Source organism: Lynx rufus, unplaced genomic scaffold, assembly GCF_022079265.1.
Source record: "Lynx rufus isolate CCGP_SWC_20201006 ecotype Redwood Valley unplaced genomic scaffold, mLynRuf1.p SCAF_9, whole genome shotgun sequence".
In the NCBI taxonomy this organism is placed as follows: Eukaryota; Metazoa; Chordata; class Mammalia; order Carnivora; family Felidae; genus Lynx; species Lynx rufus.
In genome coordinates this window covers 88,591,696-88,613,734 of record NW_025814897.1, presented here as the reverse complement: position 1 = coordinate 88,613,734, position 22,039 = coordinate 88,591,696, and the positions used below count along the sequence as shown (strand labels likewise).

Sequence of the window (22,039 nt, the reverse complement as noted above, 5' to 3'; positions counted from 1 at the left end):
GTTCCGATTCAGAGTTTGACAGCTTCGATACTTGGAGACCAAAGGGGAAAAAAAAAAAGGAGAAAGAAAGGGTGTGCCCGCCGGACGAACGATGTCTACAAGAGGGCAGAGAGGAATAATCAGCTCGGTCAGGAAAACCAGCTGTTTTCACAACCTTTTCAAATGGCTTTAGCAGACAGCAGCTGAATTTGTGCCCTCCCCGCGCTAACCACAAAGGGTCTGACCTGCTCTTCGGAGCGCGCCTTCTGTGTGGGGAGTGGATGGTCACAGATTGCAACATACCCTAGGGTTTCATTCACTCGCCCTGGCGTTCCCTCCTGCCCCCTTAAACTAAAGGACTGCAAATACTGGACAATTTTATGCAAGCGTGGCAGGCGTGCTGCATATATTTCACAAGCATACGAGACTTCGTGAAAGATTTCCCCGCTCAAGCGCTGACAAGCCACGGAGTATCCTGGCCCCGCGCTGAGCTTCTGGCACTCCATCCTGAACCTCCCCACACGCCACCCTCCCGCCGTTTGGCGGGGTCGCCACACCACCAGGCGGTACCCCCTCTGCTCTGGATTCTGGTTTATACTTTGTCGGCAGCAGCGGTTTCTAGATCGGGGCGGTTCTGGGGGTTCCTGAGAGGTCCCTCGGGGACCTCAGGTGACAGTTGAGAAGGCCAGGCTCTGGCTCCCCCTCCCATCCCCACCGCACGTTAAAGACAGTACAGCACGGTGGTCGCTAAGCCTCAGGTGTAGACACGGAAGTACCCGTACCCGACCTACTGCTGGCTCCGCTGCCTACTCACTATGTGACCTGACAAAGGGATTTCACCTCTCTGTGCCTTACTTTCTTGGTTTACTTTGTAAAATGGGCGATGTGATCTAGGACCTGGTGGCACAGTGTGGACGATACCACGGGCACAAAGAGGCCGGTATGCTAACTGGTACATCCTAACACTCGTGTGTCAAACTATTGTTACACCGGGGCAAATTTTATTTACATTTTTTTTGATGTTCTTACTTATTTTTGACACAGAGAGAGGAGGAGCTGGGGAGGGGCGGGGAAAGATGGAGACAGAAACTGAGGCAGGCACTGTGCTGACCGCAGAGATCGCGACGCGGGGCTCAAACTCGTGAGCCATGAGATTATGACCTGAGCCGAAGTTGGATGCTGAGCTGACTTAGCTACCCAGGCGCCCCTGGGAAATTTCATTTAAAGAAAGAACTTTATCTGAAAAGGTGCAAAACCTTTTGGGTATTAATACCCAGAAGATCAGGGAGAGAGGCATGTGGGTCCCATGTCGGCTTTTCTAAGCAAGATTCATGTGCTGGGTATAGAAGTCTGAGAGCGCACGCAAAATAGAGTCTAAGAATTTCTACGTCAAAACCAGATAAATAAACAAAATCCACTGAAAAGTGGGAGATGAGCCCGTGGCAGTGATCACAACCCCACGAGCACCCCCTAGAGACAGACCTCAGCACTCACCCCCGCTACCCTATCTGGCACACACCTGAGCCTCCTGGGCAGCTGTGGCCTCAGGACCACTCAGGGCTTGATGCTCCCTGTCCCTTCCTAGCCCCACATGCCCCCAGGCCACAGCCCTTTGTTGATAGCCACCAGCCCTTCCAGTGTTTTTCCCATCCAGTTTCTTATGCTGCTCCGGGCTTCCCTCCCATTCCACCATCTCATGGTCTAAATCATTCCATAGCCTTGGAAGGAACGCTAAGAAGGGCTCTTGGATGGAGTTAGACCATCTCTGGGAGGAAACCTGGAAACAATTTATCATTTCAGGCTTCCCCCCCTCATAAAGTCCTTCCTTTCAGTGACAAAGCCACAATTGATGGTGCCCCCGTGCTACCCAGTCCACTCACCGGCTCTCTTCAGTGCAGCCCCAGGCAAAAAACTTTCCCAACTCCCTATGCTAATAAATCATGCTAATTATGGTCCAGGCTGTCTAACTCGGGCCTCCTCTGACCCAGACTGTCTGCCTCCCCACGCCGAGCCCTGGGCTTGCTTTGTTCTGCTTCTCCTCACCTAGACTGAAGCTCTGGTAAGGAAGACCTCATTTCCCTGAGAACAAACACAGTCCCAAAATAGTAACAAATTACAGGTGACTTCCATTGAAGGCTTACTGCCGTCCAGATAACTGGGCTAAGTTCTTTACAGGCATTTCTTTTCCTTTTCACAGCAAACCTTCTAAGAGGTAGGCACTATTATTATTCTTGTTTTACAGAAGGAAGCTGGGGTCCAGAGAGGTTAGGAAGTTAGGATTGCACAGCTAATATGCTGAAGAGTCAGGACTGCAAATCAGGAAGGTCCATGCCGCAGCTCAAACTCAGCTAATCCACACAAATCCCTTCCAGGTCTTTTTCTTCAGGTCCCTTCCACATCAGGTTAGTTGACAGGACAGTTAGAATGGAGGATGGGAACAAGGGTCTGATTGAATGCAGGAGCTGGCAGGTTCATTTAGCTTCACAAACCTTCTCACCGAAGTTCCCCGATCAGCAGAGGAGAAAGACCAAGTTCTCCTACAAAGGGTCTGGGAACATAACTCAAAGCTCGAAGTTCAAACTATGTTTACAGTCTGCAGATTTCACATTGTGTTGCATAGCAAAGAAAAGTCAAAATCTCCCCCCACCTAGATTTTTGCTTTAAGTGAGGCTCCAAAATAATGAATAGTGTTGGCTCCAGAATTTCTATGTAGGAAGGGCTTGGGGGCAGCAATTCATGTGGAAGAGATGGCAAAGGGACTCACCTAGATTTTTTTTTTTTTTTAAGAGCACTTGGCATAAGATTGAGAAGACAGCAGGTGTCTGTAACAAAGAATGGAAGTAGTGGATTAATGGACCCACTCTCTGGCATTACCATCGGAGATGCCCAGACATTAATCATGTGGGTCCCCTTACCTTTGGCACCCTCTGTGGGGATTTAGCCCCTGCCCCTCCACCCCAGTGGGGAAGCATGGGTCTCATGTGCATCCTGAACATCAAGCATTTTACAAAACCACACAGTGTCCCCACATTTTGGACAGCATTGGTTGCTTAACTCCTGCTGGCAATTCAAGGACAAATTAGCTTGCTTTATAGTATAACTTCCTTTGTTTTCATAAAGAAAATAAACCCAAGTCTCTGGAAAGGAACAAAGCTGCCGACCTACACACACACACAGACACACGCAGAGAACCTATTAGAAGTATTTGAGGAAATACAATCAAAGTAGTGCTATGGGTAGCCCCAGTACTAACAAGTATAAATGGATGGTATTTAATGAGCACTTACTACATAAACGCCTGCCTCTCTTCTAAGTGCCTTCCATGGACATTCGCTGCTGACCATGTGGGCATGTGAGTGTGTCAGCCCAGCTCTACAAGGTTAAGTCTTCCCTCTGAGTTTATATATACCGCAGGTTATAGCATCACTTGTGAGAACTACCCCCCAACCACGACCAGAATTGCTGACAACTCCCTTAGCTGCTCAGTTCTTCCTCCCAGCGTAGCTGGCCCTTGAACAAATGTCCTGACCCACTTCCAACTTCAAAGTTGCTGGCTGAGTCTGATGTTTAATAGTGGCCTGTGGACATTTAGATTAAGTCTTCCAGGCAGGAGATGTCATTTGCACACATAGGCAGAAGGGCTTATGCTCAGCTTCCCCAAAGAGTTTTGATTACTTTATAAATGCTAGATGCATTGAGAAAAACGCTTTGGGGGCGCCTGGGTGGCGCAGTCGGTTAAGCGTCCGACTTCAGCCAGGTCACGATCTCGCGGTCCGTGAGTTCGAGCCCCGCGTCGGGCTCTGTGCTGACTGCTCAGAGCCTGGAGCCTGTTTCCGATTCTGTGTCTCCCTCTCTCTCTGCCCCTCCCCCGTTCATGCTCTGTCTCTCTCTGTCCCAAAAATAAATAAACGTTGAAAAAAAAAATTTTAAAAAAGAAAAACGCTTTGTATTTCCAGACAACACAACCTATTAAAGATAATATATTCTGTGGGTGCATTACCCTTTCCTTTCTTAAAATTTACTTTTAATTTATTTTTAAATTTTTTTAATGTTTATTTATTTTTGAGAAAGAGAGAGACAGAGAGACAAAGCATGAGCAGAGGAGGGGCAGAGAGAGAGGGAGACACAGAATCCGAAGCAGGCTCCAGGCTCTGAGCCATCAGCACAGACCCCAATGCGGGGCTCAAGCCTAAGAACTGTGAGATCATGACCTGAGCCGAAGTCAGACATTCAACTGACATTACGGTTTTGTTTTTTGTTTTCAGTTCACACCATTTAATGTTTATTTATTTTGGAGAGAGAGAGCACAGTTGGGGAGGGACAGAGAGAGAGGGAGACACAAAATCCGAAGCAGGCTCCAGGCCCTGAGCTGTCAGCACAGAGCCCAACGCGGGGCTGGAACTCGTGAACCTCGAGATCATGACCTGGGGCAAAGTCAGACGCTTAACCGACTAAGCCATCCAGGGGCCCCACCCTTTCTTTTATCTGCCCTGAGTTCATGTCTTTCAGGTGGCAAAAGAGTCTTCTTCATGCCATTCTAAAGATTGTAAATCTGGTCATCATCAGTCTCTCATCCTCTTTCTGATTTTTTAAACCTTTTTAAACTAAATTTTATACATGTATGATATTATACATATATACGTAAATTTCACATTATCTTATATTTTACATATTACACGTTAGACATAAATTTTTTATATATAGCGTACCATACACACACACACACACATATGTGTGTGTGTGTGTATATAATTATCATGTGCGTTTATGCCTTCAGTCTGCCTTCGTCCAAATCTTTTTTAGTCAGTCTTTGAGATGTGTCCGACTGGGTCCTCCTCAACCGAGGACAGTGAGGCATGATATGACGCAAGACGGAAGAGTTGATGTGGACCTAACTCCTTTACTGACTACCCACATGGCCTTAGTAGAGTCACATAGCCTCCCAGAATCTCCTTTTTCTCAACTATAAAGTGGGGACAATAATCCTTGGTCATTTAGCCAGTCAGTTCCACTCACTGAGCATCCACAGCGGGGTAGGCCAGGCCGCGTGCACTCCTGGCTCAGGGTGAGCAAAGCAGAGCTGGCCAGCCATGTGGAGTTCAATGTTTGGGGGGGGGGGGGCGGCGGTGGTTAGGCATGAATCCTTCTGAGAAGGACACCTGAGGGGGCTGTGCAGACGTGGGAAGGCTCCCTGAGATGGGGGAGTGAGCTGTGGTCTTGAGGATGAGCAAGAATTAGTTAGGAGACGGTAGATGGAGACCTTGTTCTGGCCCAGGAGCAATCCTGAGGGAGCCACAGGGGAGAGGGTGAGGAGGGGCCAGAGGAAGCAGGCCTTCCTCACCTCTGTCAGCCTCATCGCTGCACCCCTCTAGTGAGGACAGGACCATGGAAACACACGGCAACTAGAAAGCACCCCATTATGCTGACTCTCTTTGCCCTCTGTGTAGTGAGAACAGCCATTTTCCTCTCAGCTCCGGGGGCTGTGGGAAGGCCTTCCCTGAAGAGAGCCCGCCATGCTTGGCTCTGGCTCTGGCTTTCCTCCAGGGGGAGCCGCACACAAAGCCTGCTCTGTGGGTGAGCTTCAAAGGAGAGAGCTGAGGGGAACAGAGCCTGCCAGCAACACCTCCTCGTGTCAGTGCCCACCCCCACCCAAGCATTTCTCCGAATCCTCCAGGCCCTTTAGCGTCCAGAAACAACATGGCCCTCTTCACGTGCCAAAGAAAATAACAAGGGGGTGGAAGTGGAAAGAGGAGGGAATGGAGACTTGGCGAAACCTTTCCACGGAAAGAAATAAACTGTATCCTCCAACTGTTGCACACCGATAGCCATCTCCGTTGGGGACTCAGCTAGGGACCAAGGGTGGAAGAATTTCAAGGCTCATAAACATCCCTCATCAGAATACCAGGAATGTCAAAGGCCCCTGAGGTTTACTCAAGCCAGAAATCAGTAGATGAAAGCACAGACCAGACAGGGGAATGGTTGCCCTATTTTCCCAGTAGACCCTATTGGCCCCAAGGTGCCCCTCACGGGCTAGTGGGCGGGCCGCAGCCAGCGACCAGCAAGCAAGAAGTGAGGCGGCCTCCTCGTTCTCCTCACCCACCAGGTAGAGGCAACAACATTGATCTCGACCATCTTGACAGACTACCGACCCTTTATCCACATGCATATAAAATTCTGATTACAAACTTAAATGAAAACAAATCTATTGTTTAAGTTGACCACCCCTCAATCCACTCCATGGTAGGGAAAGAGATTTCTGGAAGGGCTCTGAGTTTTAGGGGGAGCCTCAGTTTCCCCCTCTGTGAAGTCGCCTGATCATTCCTATTTGGGAGGATTTGAGGCCCTTGAGAAGCTGACGCACCAGGGGTGCTTGAGGAGCTCCTGAAGGAGCAAGACTCCTGACAGGCAGCGAACATCTCTCTTGCCTTGGATTGGAAGCTCCGTAGATTCACTGGGGACAGTGGCAGCAAATGCAGCGTTTACGGGGGAGTCAGAATAGCCTCATTGACATTTGCTGTGGAGTCTAACTCTGAGTGACGCTTTCTGTCGTCGACACAGCCCGAGCCAGTCACTGTGCCATCCTCTACGTTCTGCCTTTCTCCTCACTTTTTCCACACTCGTCTGCCACCCTTTCCTCCTGGCATTGGGACAGAGCTGTTGAGCGCCCAGTCTCTGTTCCAAGCCAAGCATGGCCCCTTCCCAGCCTCCCAGACAAGACGGTGCCCACTTCTCTCTGGGTTTGTATGGGGCTCCTCTGACGGAGTGACGGGGCTCTGGCCTCAGGGTAGAAAAGCATCATCAAAACCACAGAAGCAACAATACAATCAACTCCCCCACGTCTCTCTTCCCCAGAGGAGACCGCTAAGGTGATCCAAGCTCTGTCGGACTGCGGGCAATGTCTCACCAGCTCGAACCCTCGGCCCTAGATGACCAGAAACAGCGCACAAACCAACAGCTAGTGTTGGCAACTGTTGTAAGAGCAGAGGGAATCAAATCAGCTTCAGATTGTGTCTGGCACACAGTCAGCATTTAATAACCATTGAATTGTTGATAGTTTTCTAGGCGCTACACAGCCTATGTACGTTAACTCCAAATTGCATCACAGCCCAGTGAGTTGGGCATATGATACCTATTTTACAGATGAGGAAACTGAGGCTTGAATGTCTATGGACCCTGCCCAAGTCGCAAGCAGCCAAACTAGGGTTGGAACCCGGGCTCGTCAGGCCCCAAAGAGTGTGCTCTTGATAACCTGTTGTCTGAAACCGAACCACTGAAGGGCCTTGTTCTCCCCTTCTCTGCTACTTCTCCTCTTTCTAAGCATCGAGACTAGGTCCAGGCACTCCCAAGCCATGACTGGGTTTCTCACCCGTCATCCTCTCTCCTGCCCCGACGTCCACCTGTAAGGTCCAGTCTCTTCTGGTTTTTGCAGTGGAGTAGGTAACCTGGGCCCCAGAGCACCCCAAAGCCAGAGGCTCTTTTAACTCACAGCAGAGGGGTGGGGGTGTTAACACAACCGAAGCCTCCTTCGGGGGCCCTCTAGAGGCTTCCCTGGAGGCGGCTGTCCCTCACTTCCCTCTCTTCTGGCGTAGCCTGCGACTCCTACTGGACGTCCGTCCACCCCGAGTACTGGACCAAGCGCCACGTCTGGGAATGGCTCCAGTTCTGCTGTGACCAGTACAAGCTGGATGCCAACTGCATTTCCTTCTGCCACTTCAACATCAGCGGCCCGCAGCTGTGCAGCATGACTCAGGAGGAGTTCACCGAGGCGGCCGGCCTCTGTGGGGAGTACCTCTACTTCATCCTCCAGAACATCCGCTCGCAAGGTCAGTGTCCAGAAGGCCGGGCCTCCAGGGGAGGGGCCCGGGACTGGGACCGAATGACCCCACGATGTGACTCACACGGCAAAATCTCATTCGCTGGAACTCTCTGTTCACTAACATCCCCGTCACCAAAACCTCTCAATACCTGTAAGTTCTAGTTTGCTAGGATTAGAGATCGCAGGTCAGAGGGAGCAAGTTAAGGGGAAGCAAGTATGTTCATTAAGATTTGCAACCATAAACCATGGAAGAAGAGGTTTCTGCTTGACTTTTCATTAAGCAGAAGGAGGAGAAAGTTAACTAGACCCTTTCCCTTCCCATTTCCAGGGGAGTCCGATTCATTGACATTTCGTGATCACTTTCCTAACGGTCAAGGAGAAACAGCCAGAAGGTGGCGTCAGTGGCATTCTTTAACATTTCAACAGGCCCCGCAAGAGCGGAATGTTGAACAGGTGTTTTAAAACTGGATAGGCTTCTTTTTGAGAACGTATGATTCTGTATCCCCACGTCACAGATAAAGGAACTATGGTCCCAAGCTATTAAGTGACTTCTCCGATGTCATACAGCAAACAGGGTTAATTCATAGAAAATCAATAGAAAGCAAAGGCTTTGAGTTCAGAAAGACCTGTGTTCCAATCCTGACTCCAACACTTTGGAGCCATAGGTCCTCTGGCAAAGGGCTTGCCCTCTCTGGATTTCCATTGCCTCGTCTGTACCCTGGGATAATAATACACCTTCACAGGTGACAGGTTTCAGTGAAACATTGCCTGGAGCAGCATAAAAAAGTGCAAATGCAATAAATGGCAGCTGGTTTGTTTTTTTTTTTTTTTGTCATTATGCATATAACCAAGGGGAAGAAATTTTTAAAAATAAAGGAAACATATTTCAGCTCAATTTTAAGAAAAGACATTTCTAAAGGTTAGCACCTTTTTTGGGGGGAAGACTGCTTCAAAATATACTCAAGGTAGGAAGCTCCCCATCACTGGAGATAATCAAGCAGTCTAATAGCCCCCTGATCGATGGGGGTGCTGGGGCAGGGATTCCTGTCTGGGCAGAAAACCACAGAAGACCTTCCAACTCTAAGAATTCTTTGCTTTCCCCTTGCTCTCCCCAATCATGAGTGCCTGAGGGCGGGCAAGCTATAGATGTTGGCCCTGGGGCACTGCTCAGCTTCTGTCCTGGGAGCCACGACCCATCGGGGGCAGGGAAGGGACAAAGAGACCTGCTGTCCATTGTTGTCCAGTCCTGGCTTCTTTAGCCAGTGACAGTGCCCTGCCAGGAGAAGTGGTCTGGGTGTAGAGTGGGCCCTCCCTGAAAAGGGGAAAGTCTGAGTCAATCACAGCAGCTCAGAGTAGAGCTCCAGGCTCCAGCACCTTCTGAGGGAACCTCTTTGCATGAGAACCCCTAGGTCACAGAGAGGGAGGTGTCCCATCCTGGAAGAGGATGCAGCTTGGCATTGCCAGCCTTAGCCAAACATCATGTCCATCAAGTTTGTCCCCAGGCCCCCAGCAGCCGCTGTGCTGGGGTCTCTTCGCATGGGTACCTCCCTTCCCTGACATTTGTTACAACCCCAAATCCCTATTCCTAGTGCCATCGCCTCAGGGTCTGTGCAAAACAAGCCCAAAACAATTGTTTTTCAAACAGACCATATTTGGCTCCTTCTTATTCTGAGGAATCCCTGGAGTCACAAAGCTAACTCTAACGGGGGAATTTCAGGCCAGCAACGTTCTTCAAGCAGGAATGTGTGCTGTGTATTGTGAACTGAAGTACACGTATTGTGACCAGACTTCACAGTGGCCCAATTTGCCTGGGACACATCGTTTTCACCCATTATCCCAGAGTAGTTGTTACTAGCACTGTCTTTCATTCTCAAAAGTGCCTGCATTTGGATAATTAATTAATTATATGGTGATCTGGTTATTATCTAGTTTAGGCCTTCTATTACTGCACAGATTAGGACTCTGGCAGAATAGGACACAGAGGGGCCGCCTGGGTGGTTCGGTCGGTTAAACGTCCAACTTCGGCTCAGGTCATGATCTCCTGGTTCGTGAGTTCAAGCCTCCCGTTGGGCTCTGTGCTGACAGCTCTGAGCCTGGAGCTTGCTTCAAATTCTGTGTCTCCTTCTCTCTCTCTGTCCCTCCCCTGCTCTCGCTCTGTTTCTCTCTCTCTCTCAAAAATAAACACTAAAAAAAATTTTTTTGAAAAAAAAAAAAAGAATAGGACACAAAACAAGTACGTTTTGACAGCGGGAGGAGCTACAGGGCAGCGTAGGACCCAGTGTGCTGTCCGGTTCGGAGGTATCTAAGTAAGATTTAAGGGCCTGGAAACCCAGGGATGCTGGCTGCTGGAAGATGAGGTCAGCAAGGAGTGCGGGGGCCACAGTGGAGGTGGAGTGGGTCCCTCATCGGTTAATCCTCTATCCTGTGCTCTGGTGGCCCTGTGGGCAGAGCGGACCAAGGTGTCCCGGCCGAGCAGAACCTATCAGAAAATGGCGCTAGGAATAAACAGTCCCAAATGTGCCCTGTCCCGGCCTCCTGAGTCAGTGGAAGTTGGTGCTCACTGGCCACCAAGCTAGGACAGAGGTGTCCTTTTTCCTGTACTGCTACATGATAACTTGATTGGAAACTCCGAATTCACCCCCAACTCACCGCATGCTTCAGAGGAGCAAACCAAGGCCCCAACATGGCCCCCAAATCCTTGTTAAAGCCTCTCAGCGCGCCTTGCACTTCTTTGGGCCTCCTGCGTCCATTTTCCCATGACCAGCACGTAGCAGGCATTTAAATCCCCAGAGGATTAGAGGCTACATCATAGACCACAGACCCTGAGAGCGGAAGGGGGACTCAGACGTAGTTTTGTCACCTGTGGCCAGCGAGGAACACGAGCCTGGAGACTGAGTGACTGGCAAGGTCCCACTGGGGTCAGTGACAAGTTCCAGCTCAGAGTCTAGGCCCGCTGGGAAAATCCTAGAGGCTGCTGGAATGCATGGCCCTGGGGCCCTCTCCAGGAGGCCTTTAAAAACCAGGAGACTGTCATCTCCCAAGGATGGCTTCAGGGTGGCCCAATTAGCAACAGGTGGTCTCCAAGATTCTTTCTGAAATAAAACTACCCCACAGAGAGGACAGCTGTCCCCCCTTCTCCCCGCACCCCCTCTCCTGGCCAGGGAACCCAGGATCACGGTGCGGTTTGTGGACTTCTTTTTCTTTCCTAGGTTACTCCTTCTTTAATGACACAGAAGAGACCAAGGCCGCCATCAAGGACTGTAAGTAACCAAGTTCAAGCTGCCCAAGGCTGTGCTGAGGCTGCTGTTGGGCACGGGGGCTTGATGGGCCTTTTGTGACCACGTTGAAAAGCTGATGACCTAGAAACGGTCACAGACCAGGAGAAGACAGCAGGGAGAAATGTGGTGGGCAGAGCACGGGGCTTGGATTTATGGATTCCTTGCCCTCCCCAGCCTCAGTGTCCCTATCTGCAAAATGGAGTGGCCCTCGCCAGGTCGTGGTGAGTTGGAGAAACAGTGCACATGAAGTGGCTGGCAGATGCCAGCGACGTGGACGCTCCAAACACTGGTATCTGTGAGCAATAATCATCATAATTACTAGCCATGGGGGCCTTGTAGCTGCAAATGTCTCTCAAGATCTGAGCTCACTAAGCAGTTTTCAATTACAAGGGGATGGAGGACCTACAAGAGCCCTATTGATTCTGAAAACTAACCCTCACAGTTTCACTTTTGCAGACGGAGGTTTAGGAAAGGGAACTTTGGAGCTTTCTTTTTAATTTTTTAATGTTTTATTTATTTTTAAGACAGAGAGAGACACAGCATGAGTGGGGATGGGGCAGAGAGAGAGGGAGACACAGAATCTGAAGCAGGCTCCAGGCTCTGAGCTGTCAGCACAGAGCCCGACGCAGGGCTTGAACTCACAAACTGTGAGATCATGACCTGAGCCGAAGTTGGACGCTTAACCGACTGAGCCCCCCAGGCGCCCCTGGAGCTTTCATTTTCTTAAAGACGATGATGGTTATTACTTTTAGTTGCCAAGTCCCACACAACGGCCCTGGCTTGGGAACTAAGAGGAGATGTGGGTGCTGGGTCCTGGGCAGGCCCCTTCCCTCCATAGACTTCGCTCCTTCATCTACAGAGACAGGACAGAGCATATGGGTACTGCTGAGGCCTCTGAGGGGCAGACACAGACAGATGGGTTCTTATGACTTATTGTTTCTGTTCTGAAAGTCCCAAGCAATCAACTGAGGATTCAGGTTATCTGGTTAATGAAGGGTGTTTTTTTTAATTAATTTTTTAATATTTATTTATTTTTGAGAGAGAGAGAGAGAGAGAGAGAGAGAGGGAATTCAAGCAGTGGAGGGGCAGAGAGAGAGGGAGACATAGAATCTGAAGCAGGCTCCAGGCTCTGCGCTGTCAGCACAGAGCCTGATGCAGGACTTGAACCCATGAACTGCGAGATCATAACCTGAGCTGAAGTTGGGCACTTAACCGACTGAGCCACCCAGGTGCCCCATGAAGGGTTTTTTCATTCAGAGTTTTAGTGCAGGAATAGCTGCATCCATGAACCACATTCTGCAGGCTTATAGAGGCCCGAGGTGCCCCATGGACCCCAGTGGACCTCACAAGAGCGGGTCTGCCTTCCATGAGGCATCCCTGCATTCAGGCCTCAGAGCATAGCCTCATCCCTGTCTGGGAACAAAGCTCCCATGGAGCTTCCCAGCTCCACTAGAATCCTTCCGCAGCAGTCTGCAGGGTGCAAACCCAGCTGTCTCCACCCAGCCCAGGCCAGGAGAAGCCCCTGGAAGAAATGAGCCCACTGAGGCCCAGGGACAGGCACCTGCTGTATTCCTAAGCAGCAATGAGTCTGACCTGCCTGACCCTTTCTCAGGGGTCAGTGTCTCTACCTATAAATGGGTGTCTTTTTGCCAACCTGCCTTCCTCACAGCTAGGAAGAGATAGCGTGTCGTAAGTTCTTTAGAAGAAGTTGTTACATGAGTATACAACTAGCCCCAATTAGAGTCATTGCTATAATAATAACAATGGCAGTTAGCATTTACTGAGTGCTTACAAAGAGCTGGCCCTGTGCTAGAATCTTTATAGACATTGTTTTAGGTAATCTTCTCAATAACTCTGTAAGACAAGACCTAGTACCACATAGGAACTAAAGCTTAGAGGTTAAAGTTTAGGAAGGTGAGCAGCCCAGGTGTGTCTAAATCTGAAGCCCTTAACCCCTACTCTCCTACCCATTCCTTTCTTTCCCTTTTTTTTTAAATTTTTAAGTTTTTTTAATTTAATCCCCCAGGCACCCCTTTTATTTCCCTTTTCATTCATTCATTCAACAAATATTTATTGAACACCTACTATGAGCCAGGCCCAGGCACTTACTATGTGCCATGGCTGCACTGATGAGGATAACTTTGGTCTTGCCTTCATAAAGCAAGAGAGGGAGAGAGACATTAAGCAAATAATCCCCATAATAAATATGTGATGACTAAGTATGACGATATCGCAAAGGAAAAAGATAGGGTGCTGTGTGTGTGATGGAGGAAAGATTGCATTTAAATTAGGGACCAGGGAAGACTTCCTGGAAGAAGAAATATTTTAAATTAAACCTAAAGGATGAAAGTTATCCAGGAAAAGAAGGAAGAAAAGGGTCCAGGGAATGAGTGGCAAGTGCAAAGGCCCTGGGGCAGGATCAATTTTGGAGCCCTTGAGGAAGAATCAAAAAAAGGCTAGAAACTCTCACACTAGGAGGCTCAATATGGTAACCACTAGCCACAGGTGGCTATTAAATTTAAATAAAATTAAATAAAGTTAAAATTCAGCTGCTGAGTCACACTGGCCACATTCCAAGTGCTCCATAGCCACAGGTAGCTAGTGGCTACCACACAGGACTGCTCAGCTTCCTGTCACCATGATAAGTTCTCTTGGACAGCACCTTGGTAGATCATTGGCCACATCAGCAGAGGGAGGAGTGGGAGCTGAGGCCAAGAGCAGGGCAGAGGCAGGTCATGTACAGCTCTTGAGTCTGGATGTCATTCTGAGCAGGCTGGAAAGCCACTAATGCAGGAAACAGTAAGATCCCATCTGCATTTTAAGAAGATCCCCCAGACTGTGGTGTCTAGGTCAGGAAGGACGACAGCCAGGAGGCTACTGTCCAGGAGGAGAGTGATGGGGATGGTGGCCCAGACCAGGTGACGGGAGGGACAGAGAGAAGTTTCTGGAGGCAGAGGTGGTGATAAGACAAGGACTCTGAGCTGGGTTCTCTGGCACACGCACCCATGGAGACAAGCGCTCCCAGTGCATGCCCTGCCCAGCCTGCTGCAATCAGGGAGGCACAAGTTCTAGACTGAACTCAGGGTCATGTGGTCTGGTGAGTACAACCGAAAATGAGCACCACAGCTTTGCCGAGTTGCAGCCTCCACGGCTACAGCCAGGAAACCACAGCCTTCCCACTGGGCCCCTGGCTCTCTCACAGATTTCCCCAAACAGAAACCCTAATGTACAGTTTAGTAGGAACAGATCATATAAGGAGCCTGTTCTAGAAAGTCCAGGACATATGATCATGATGCCCACGGCCCAGGTGATGTTTCACGATCTTAGACACCATCCACCCCAGAAATGAGCTGTGCCAGCCAGAGGCCAAGGCCTTGGCCAACCAAGACAACTGGCATCCCGTAGGCTTCAGGTAATGTTCCCATGAGTCTTCGGTGAACATTAACATCACTCATTGGCATTTGTAAAACACGTGCCCAGAGCGGTGCCAGGAAGAGTATTGCACATGCTTTAGCCCATTTAATCTTCATTCAAACTCCAACAGGTGGTTTTGTTACTCCCATTCACACCTGAGGAAATCAGAAGAGCAATAACTTGCAAATAAGATGGGATTCCAATTCATTTTCTCCAAGTCTGTTCTTGTATACGCTATGCCATTCACCAAACACACACACACACACACACACACACACACACACACACACACGCAAACATGCATACGTGCACAAGCACCTAGACCCTTCTCTTCATTCTGTTGCCCCCTCAGCTGAGACCCAAGGCTCAAGAATCTTCTGGGTCTGGGCCCAGCTCTGCAGTGATCCAGAGAACGAGATGATTTTCAACTTAGTACCTGCTGAAGGGACCCAGGCCCAACAAGCTCTGAAACTGTTGGACTGGCCCAAGTGACACGCCCCAGCCCCTCCCACCCCCCACTGCAGAAACGCCAGAAAACAAAGCCTGAAGGCCTGGGTTCTAGGCTCAGAGTCTCTCCTCCTGACACGGAGACTGGGCTCTATGTCACCGCTCACGTCGTGGGGATGTGATGAGCTGCTTTGGTAACTCTGCCTCTCCTGCCCCATATTGGCTTCTGGACTTCAGTCAATGACTGAGAATGTATCCTTTGGCCACATTTTAGCAGTCTCAAGGCAACCGAACCTTTCCAAATCCCAGAGACAGCAGAGAACCGAGGCCACGTCCCAGTCACCCCACACTGGCACAGCCTAGCTGCGGGGACACATTCGAGATAAAGATAGTTCTGAGACAGGGAGAAGTGTCCCCCAGAATACCACTGGCAAAGAAATACAGCGGGTTCGTGGGGGTGCTGTGGCCTCCGGCTGGCATCAGTGGAGGTTTTGACTTGGAAACCTGCCTCTGCCCGGCCATCTCATTGATGGCCACAGCGCCTCTGCCCCCATGGCCCCCCACTGCCACCCTGCCAAGCCAGGCCTTCAGTCTAGGGGACCCGTGAGTGGCTTCAAAGCCCCCAGTGAGGACTGGGGGCAGATAAAACAGAGTTATGTCTGGCAAGACCCACAAGGAGAGGCTCCCACAGTCCACATAACCCCGTTTCACACTGACCTATCCTGTGTTCACCCCAGCCAGCCGAATACCCCTCATCTGCAACACATGGAAGAAATCATAAAAATTAAAAGAGCGACTTTTCCCCTCCCTCTTCTTGCCGTTTTGGCATTTCAGCGAAAGCTTATTGTCTCTTCACCGGTTAGTAATTCACCTTCGTCTATTTTCACCACTCCAGTTGCTTTCTCTCTTCTTAAAAGATTAAATTAACCCAACAACAGGTCTGCCCCGTGGGGGACGCTGTGCATGCAGCATGGCGTCCGAGGGGACAGAAGGGCAGCGGTCTTTCTTGTCGCAGTCGGCCAGCTGTCTGTCCTGCTCACCTGCTTTCACGTCTCTCCACCTGGCAGCTGTCCCCGTTCTCCGCTGACCTCGCCCGGGCATTCACTTGTGGTTTGCACATACCTGCCCGTGTGCGTGGGCCTGTTTTTCCACATCAGTGCAATTCCAGGCTGTAGCATCTGAAAGGGTGAAGAGGCCCAGGGACCCTGAAGGCTGAAGGCATGCGTGCACCTCATTGTTTGCTCCAGTGGACATGCACTGGGGCTGCTGGAGCTTAGGGCTCTGAGGTCGGCCTGCTCCAGCGCTGGCCAGGCACGTGACCTGCCCCGTGCCCCGCCCCCCCTACCATCCGGGGAGCGGCTTTCCCTGCCCCCGCCCCGTTTCAATATTGCCAGCGTTTATCACCGGCCAAAATGGTCCATATTGGCTTGTTGGTGAGATGTTGCTACCCACTCGGAGGTCTCAGAGGAGAGACTTGGACCTCTTTTGGGCCATGCCTCCAGCACCTCGTGGCGTGGGCGTGCGGTGGCTCACTACTCGCGAACAAACGAGCCAATGACCTGCAGTGTGCTCCCCGAGCCCCCTGCGCCGCCGTTTATTTCCGTGTCACGTGGGGATAGGAACAGACGGTCACCACGAGGGTGGGTGAGGTGAGTACCCGGCCACAGCACACGCTCAACAAGCTTAGCTCATAGTTAGTCGGGAAACGTCTGTCAAACACCTACAGTGAAAGACAGGCTAGGGTAATAGCTCCGAACGTCAGCTTTGGAACGGAACTGCCCTGGGTTCAAGTCCTGCCTCCACCGCTCGGGATGAAATCCTTCAGCTCTCTGGGCTTCCATTTCTTCCTCCATAAAGTGGACATAGCAACCGTACCACACAAGGTGGTTGCAGGAATTAAATCAGATAGTTTGCGCGAAGCACTTAACAAGCACTTGGCATTTAGCAAGCGTTCCACGGTAGAGCAGAAAAGAGACCAGATCAACCACTGCAGTGGAGTGGAACTAGTGCTGTGATACTAAGGCACGCACAGTCGCTAGGAGACAGAGAGGGGACCTGACCCAGGGGTAAGTTCAGAGAAGACTTCCTGAAGAGGTCTGGAGAGTGAAAGTGGGTTTGGTGGAAGTGGGGAGCAGGGAGCTATGCAAAGGCCCTGAGGCAGGAGAAAGCCGATTTGCATTGGGACTATCTAACTCAAGAGAAGGGAAGAAGTTGGGAAGCAGCAAGACAGAAGGCTAGAGAGCTGGGTGGAGGTCGGTTTGTGAAAGGCCTGACTAACGTGGCAGGCTTCATCCTGGAGACAAGAGGAGGCTGCTGCAGGATGGTAAGCCAGGGAGAGACATGACCCAGTAGCACTGAGACAGATTGACCTGGTCAGCAGTGTGGTACACAGGACACCATTCCTTTCCTTGACAACATACTTACCCTTTCATCCAGTGATTATAACGTAGTATACCTACTAGACTCACAGTACCCATGCTTAGTACAGAATGGCATGTGGTATAGTGGTTGCTCAGTACTACCTACTGAGTACCTATCATACTCCAGGCCCTGGGCTGGGTGTCAGGGGGACAATACATCTGGAGACACAAATCCCTGACTTCTGATGGGAATAGAGCGTGAACTAAATAAAAGGTGTTCTAAATAAAAGATCTGAATAAAAGATCAGGTTCGATGGTGATAAATATTAAGGCAAAAAAAAAAAGTAAAATAAAATAAGGGATTGTGGATACAGGATGCTGAGTAGGGGTGAGTGTGTGTGATTCCACCGAGATGGCGACTTTGAGCAAAGATGGAGAGGAGGGCCCGAACCACGGATATCCAAGGAAAGAGCACTCAGGGCAGAGGGAGGGCAAGTGCAAAGACCCTGGGGTAGAATGTGCACGTGAGTTTCAGAAAGAGCCAGGAAGCCAGTGTGGCTGGAGCAAAGTGACCAAGGGGAGCGGCAGGGGGTGGGTGGGTGAGATCTGGTACCACCTGTTTCGTTTTTCCGTAAACCATATACTACTTTGAAACGATGCTGTGCGAGGGTCTCAAGAGGTTACTTACAGCGTGAGTTCTAATTGAGCTCTGTATTGAGTTCCTGCCTTGCTTTATGCTATTCATCAGCTCTGGTCTCTCTCTGCTCCTGCTAGTGTCCCTTCCAGTCTGTTCTGCACACCCGAGTCAGAGAAATTTTCTTAAAATGTGGATCTTGGGGCGCCTGGGTGGCTCAGTCGGTTAAGCGTCCGACTTCACCTCAGGTCACGATCTGTGAGTTCGAGCCCCGCGTCGGGCTCTGGGCTGATGGCTCAGAGCCTGGAGCCTGCTTCCGATTCTGTGTCTCCCTCTCTCTCTGCCTCTCCCCCATTCATACTCTGTCTCTCTCTGTCTCAAAAATAAACGTTAAAAAACATTTATAAAAAAAATTTTTTAAATGTGGATCTTGTCAAACTCCAAAGTCTTCACTTTACTCTTTGAATAAAACCCCGAGTCCTTACTATGGCCTGTAAGGAAGGCCCTGTGGGCTCCGCCAGCAGCCGGCTTCCCCAGCATCCTTGTCTGCCCCTCCCCTGGGCACAGATGCCTGCCTCACTGGTTCTCTCTGCATGCTTGTCTCTGCACATGCTTCTCCCTCCCTCCGGAACACTCTCGCACCTCCTCACATCTGCGCAGATCCCTCCTGCACAGGAGGCCCTCCCTGGCCACCCCACCTAAAGTGGGCACTCCCCCCCCCCATTTGTTCTCTATCTGATGTCTTGCTTCCTTCCCAACACCTTAAATAGGTGGATTGTTCGTTTGACTCGTGTGTTGCCTTGCCTGTGGGTCCTTAAATTCCACCCGCACAGGGACCAGGTCTGTCTCATTGTCTCCTGTTCCCAGCACAGAGCCCAGAACCTGGCACCCGGCGGGTCAGCGTACAAACGCTTCCTGCAGGCAAACACCTTGCACCTACCATTTACCCCCAAAGCGCCTTGGCTGCCACAAAGGCGTCCAGTTAAGAGTTGCTCATTTTGGTGTGATTTAAGCTCTGAGTGACTTCTCCCGCTACAAATCATTCTATTTCAGATGCCGATTCCAACTGTTTGAAAACCAGTGGCACCAAAAGTCAAGACTGTCACAGTCATAGTCGAACGAGTAAGTGTGGAGATGCCATTTCTCATTTCTAATTTCCTATAACCACTCATGAGACAGGCACTCTAATACACTTTCAAATTGAAATGTTTGAATGGGACCAGTTGTTTCCCGAAGAAGGTACCAGAAAAGTTGACTTTTATGGCATCAAAATCACATTGCTTTTCACTTAGACATCGTGTTACAAGAATTAAAATGAGGAAGGAAAGAAATTTTCTAACCGTGTTGAATTTCTGAATAAGGGTCTATTTCTCCTGGTCTACTGGGGAGTTTTCTCTCTGAAGTACTCATGGACAATAGTAGAGAAAACACCAGGTGTTGGCAGTTCTGTTAGCCTTTCCCGGCCCTAAAATCTACCCAGTGCAGAACTAACTCTGTATTAAATCATAATCCTCCAACGTCTGCTCGGAGGTAGGTACTCTTATCCCATTTCACAGATAACTAGAGAGATCACGATTACAGAGCTAGAAGAGGTGAATTCAGGACCCAAACCCAGGTGGTTGGACTCTCCAGACAGTCTTAACCACAATGGAAAAGTGTGGTTAAGTGGTTAAGAAAACAAGAGAAATACCAGCTTTTCATGAAAAACAAAATTGTAGGATTGGTCTGCCCAGAGAGGTAGGGTTATGGGATTTGAGTACAACCATAATGCCTGTCGGCCCATTTGACTGTCATTTAATTAATTCCTAAGAATTAGTGCATAGCTCCACGAAGCGAGGACAGTGTGTGAGCCACGGTGTTTCTAGTCAGTTTAAATTTGGCGTCCCCGTATGTGTGTTTTCTGATTGCTTTCATAGAAGACAGACATTTCATGGCTCAGTCAGGTTCCAACTGGAGCACTGGGTCATAACGATGGAAAATAACCCCATAAAAGAAGCAGCTATTCTCATAAATTAATGAGAAGTTGTATACTTCTCTTAGAATTAAAAAAAAAAAATTAAGTTTATTTATTTATTTTGAGAGAGAGAGAGGAAAAGAATGAACGGGGCGGAGGGCCAGAGAGATAGAGAGGGAAAGAGAGGCTCCAAGCAGGCCCCATGCTGTCAGCACAGAGTCCGACATGGGGCTCAATCCCACAACCCTGGGATCATGACCTGAGCTGAGATCAGGGGTCGGACACTCAACCAACGGAGCCACCTACGTGCCCCTTAAAAAATTTTTAAGTAACTTTTTTTTTTTCCTTCTCAAAAGGCCTCCAAAGTTCTCATCTATGGGAATTTGTGCGAGACCTGCTTCTATCTCCTGAAGAAAACTGTGGCATTCTGGAATGGGAAGATAGGGAACAAGGTATTTTTCGGGTGGTAAAATCAGAAGCCCTGGCAAAGATGTGGGGACAAAGGAAGAAAAATGACAGAATGACGTATGAAAAGTTGAGCAGAGCCCTGAGGTAAGTTGAGAGCATGAAATGCCATGAGCCTTCGGGCAGAGTTATACAAAATGGCCAGCCACAGAGGATTAAACTGTGTTTGCAGCTCTTTCCTTGATAATCGAAAGGTCATGAGACAACACTGTGGTTCTTAGTTACAGGTGGGATTATGGTTTGTAAATGGACACGCCGTCCTTCGCATTCTTGGCAGTGGCCCCGGGGATCATGCTGAGTGCAGGCCATCCCACACATGCACACACAAAACGCGCTTTGAACTGAGAGTGGGGAGGCTCAGTCTTCAAGATGTCTGGGAAAGGTTTAAGTGTAAGTTGATAGCAGGGTGTGAAAATACCAGGGTAACCAAAGACAGCCTGCTCACCTAAGAGGAATGAAGGACAGGGTTTGTATTCTGTTGTTTTCCGGGGGGGTGCGAACCTCCCCACATTCCTCTTCTGCTTGCCTTTCTCAGGTACTACTACAAAACGGGAATTCTGGAACGAGTCGACCGGAGGCTAGTGTACAAATTTGGCAAAAATGCACACGGGTGGCAGGAAGACAAGCTATGATCTGCTCGGTTTTACGGATCTCTGTCTTCTAAAACAATCGGATCACCAGAGACATTGCAAAGTCTTTTTGTTGTTGTCAACCTGCAAATGTGCTGATAAAATTTCTCCATCTGTCAGCTTACATTTGGATTCAGAGTTGTTGTCATCTGCGTGGGGACAGCGGCAGCAGCTCTTAAGAAATTCCTTTTTTTTTTTTCCTTACCCAAGGGGGAGGAGGGGGTGATCTTTCGCAGTACCTTGATGAAACATTACTTCCCGAATCAAGAGTTGCAGACACACAATAGCCCATGCTATTGGTGCTGTTCGGAGGAAAGGATCCAGTTCTGCCACCGGAGACTCGTCCAATGCTCCCGTTCGAAAGGCTCAGAAGTTTTCACATTTTTAACCGTGGCAGCTCACAAAGGAAAAGCAGTTAGTATAGTGGGAGGGGATGAGACGTAGGTGAGACAAACATACTGTAGATTTTAAGTCGTTCACGTCAAATGCCATAGAAAAGTTTCTTAATTAATAAAGGAGCTAATCCATCAAGCTGGGACGTGACTGGATTTAGCATGGGTTAATAGTAAGTTTCTGAACCAGAGCATCTCTTGCGCCGCTCAGCAAAACTCCCATGGCCATCTTTCTAGAGCAACACACTTAAAATTAGGCACATTATTTACTCCTGCTGAGTTTATTCCCCCTCTTCTCCTCCTGGTGGGGGGGCAGCCAAGTTAATCAACAGATACTTGTACCGATTTCCAAATCACCGCTGTTTCTGATTCCAGCTGTCAGTGCCACTAAATTGTAACTCGTTGATTCCGTCAGTAGCCAAGGCGTTAAACCTTTATAGACCCGGCAGTGCCCTGACCACTCTGTAATGGCCGATTAAATGTATAAGCCTCTTTTGTTTTGTCTTCCTGGCATGTACTCAAGCTCTAAAACACATTTCCTTGACAAAAGTAGCGAGAGTGAATTTATACCAGTAAATGTTCACAGGTTTGAGTCTGCACTGACATCTTCTCATTACTCACGGGGCGAGGGGGGGGGGGTGGGGGGGAGCCATTAGTGACCTACAATGAGG

The 22,039-nt window shown here is 49.5% G+C and overlaps 1 protein-coding gene across 2 annotated transcripts in view; it reads left to right on the top strand.

Annotated features, from left to right (window-relative positions):
- ELF5 (E74 like ETS transcription factor 5) overlaps positions 1-20,979 on the top strand; it is a 42,964-nt gene extending 21,985 nt beyond the window's left edge. Inside the window, exons 3-7 of one of the 2 annotated variants that reach the window (XM_047071906.1) lie at positions 7,569-7,802; positions 11,005-11,055; positions 18,982-19,050; positions 20,239-20,434; positions 20,883-20,979. In XM_047071906.1, the coding sequence (XP_046927862.1) occupies positions 7,569-7,802; positions 11,005-11,055; positions 18,982-19,050; positions 20,239-20,434; positions 20,883-20,979 (647 nt within the window). The remainder of the gene's footprint in view (positions 1-7,568; positions 7,803-11,004; positions 11,056-18,981; positions 19,051-20,238; positions 20,435-20,882) is intronic. The other variant, XM_047071907.1, reaches the window with a different exon arrangement.
- The last annotated feature ends 1,060 nt before the right edge of the window (positions 20,980-22,039 follow it).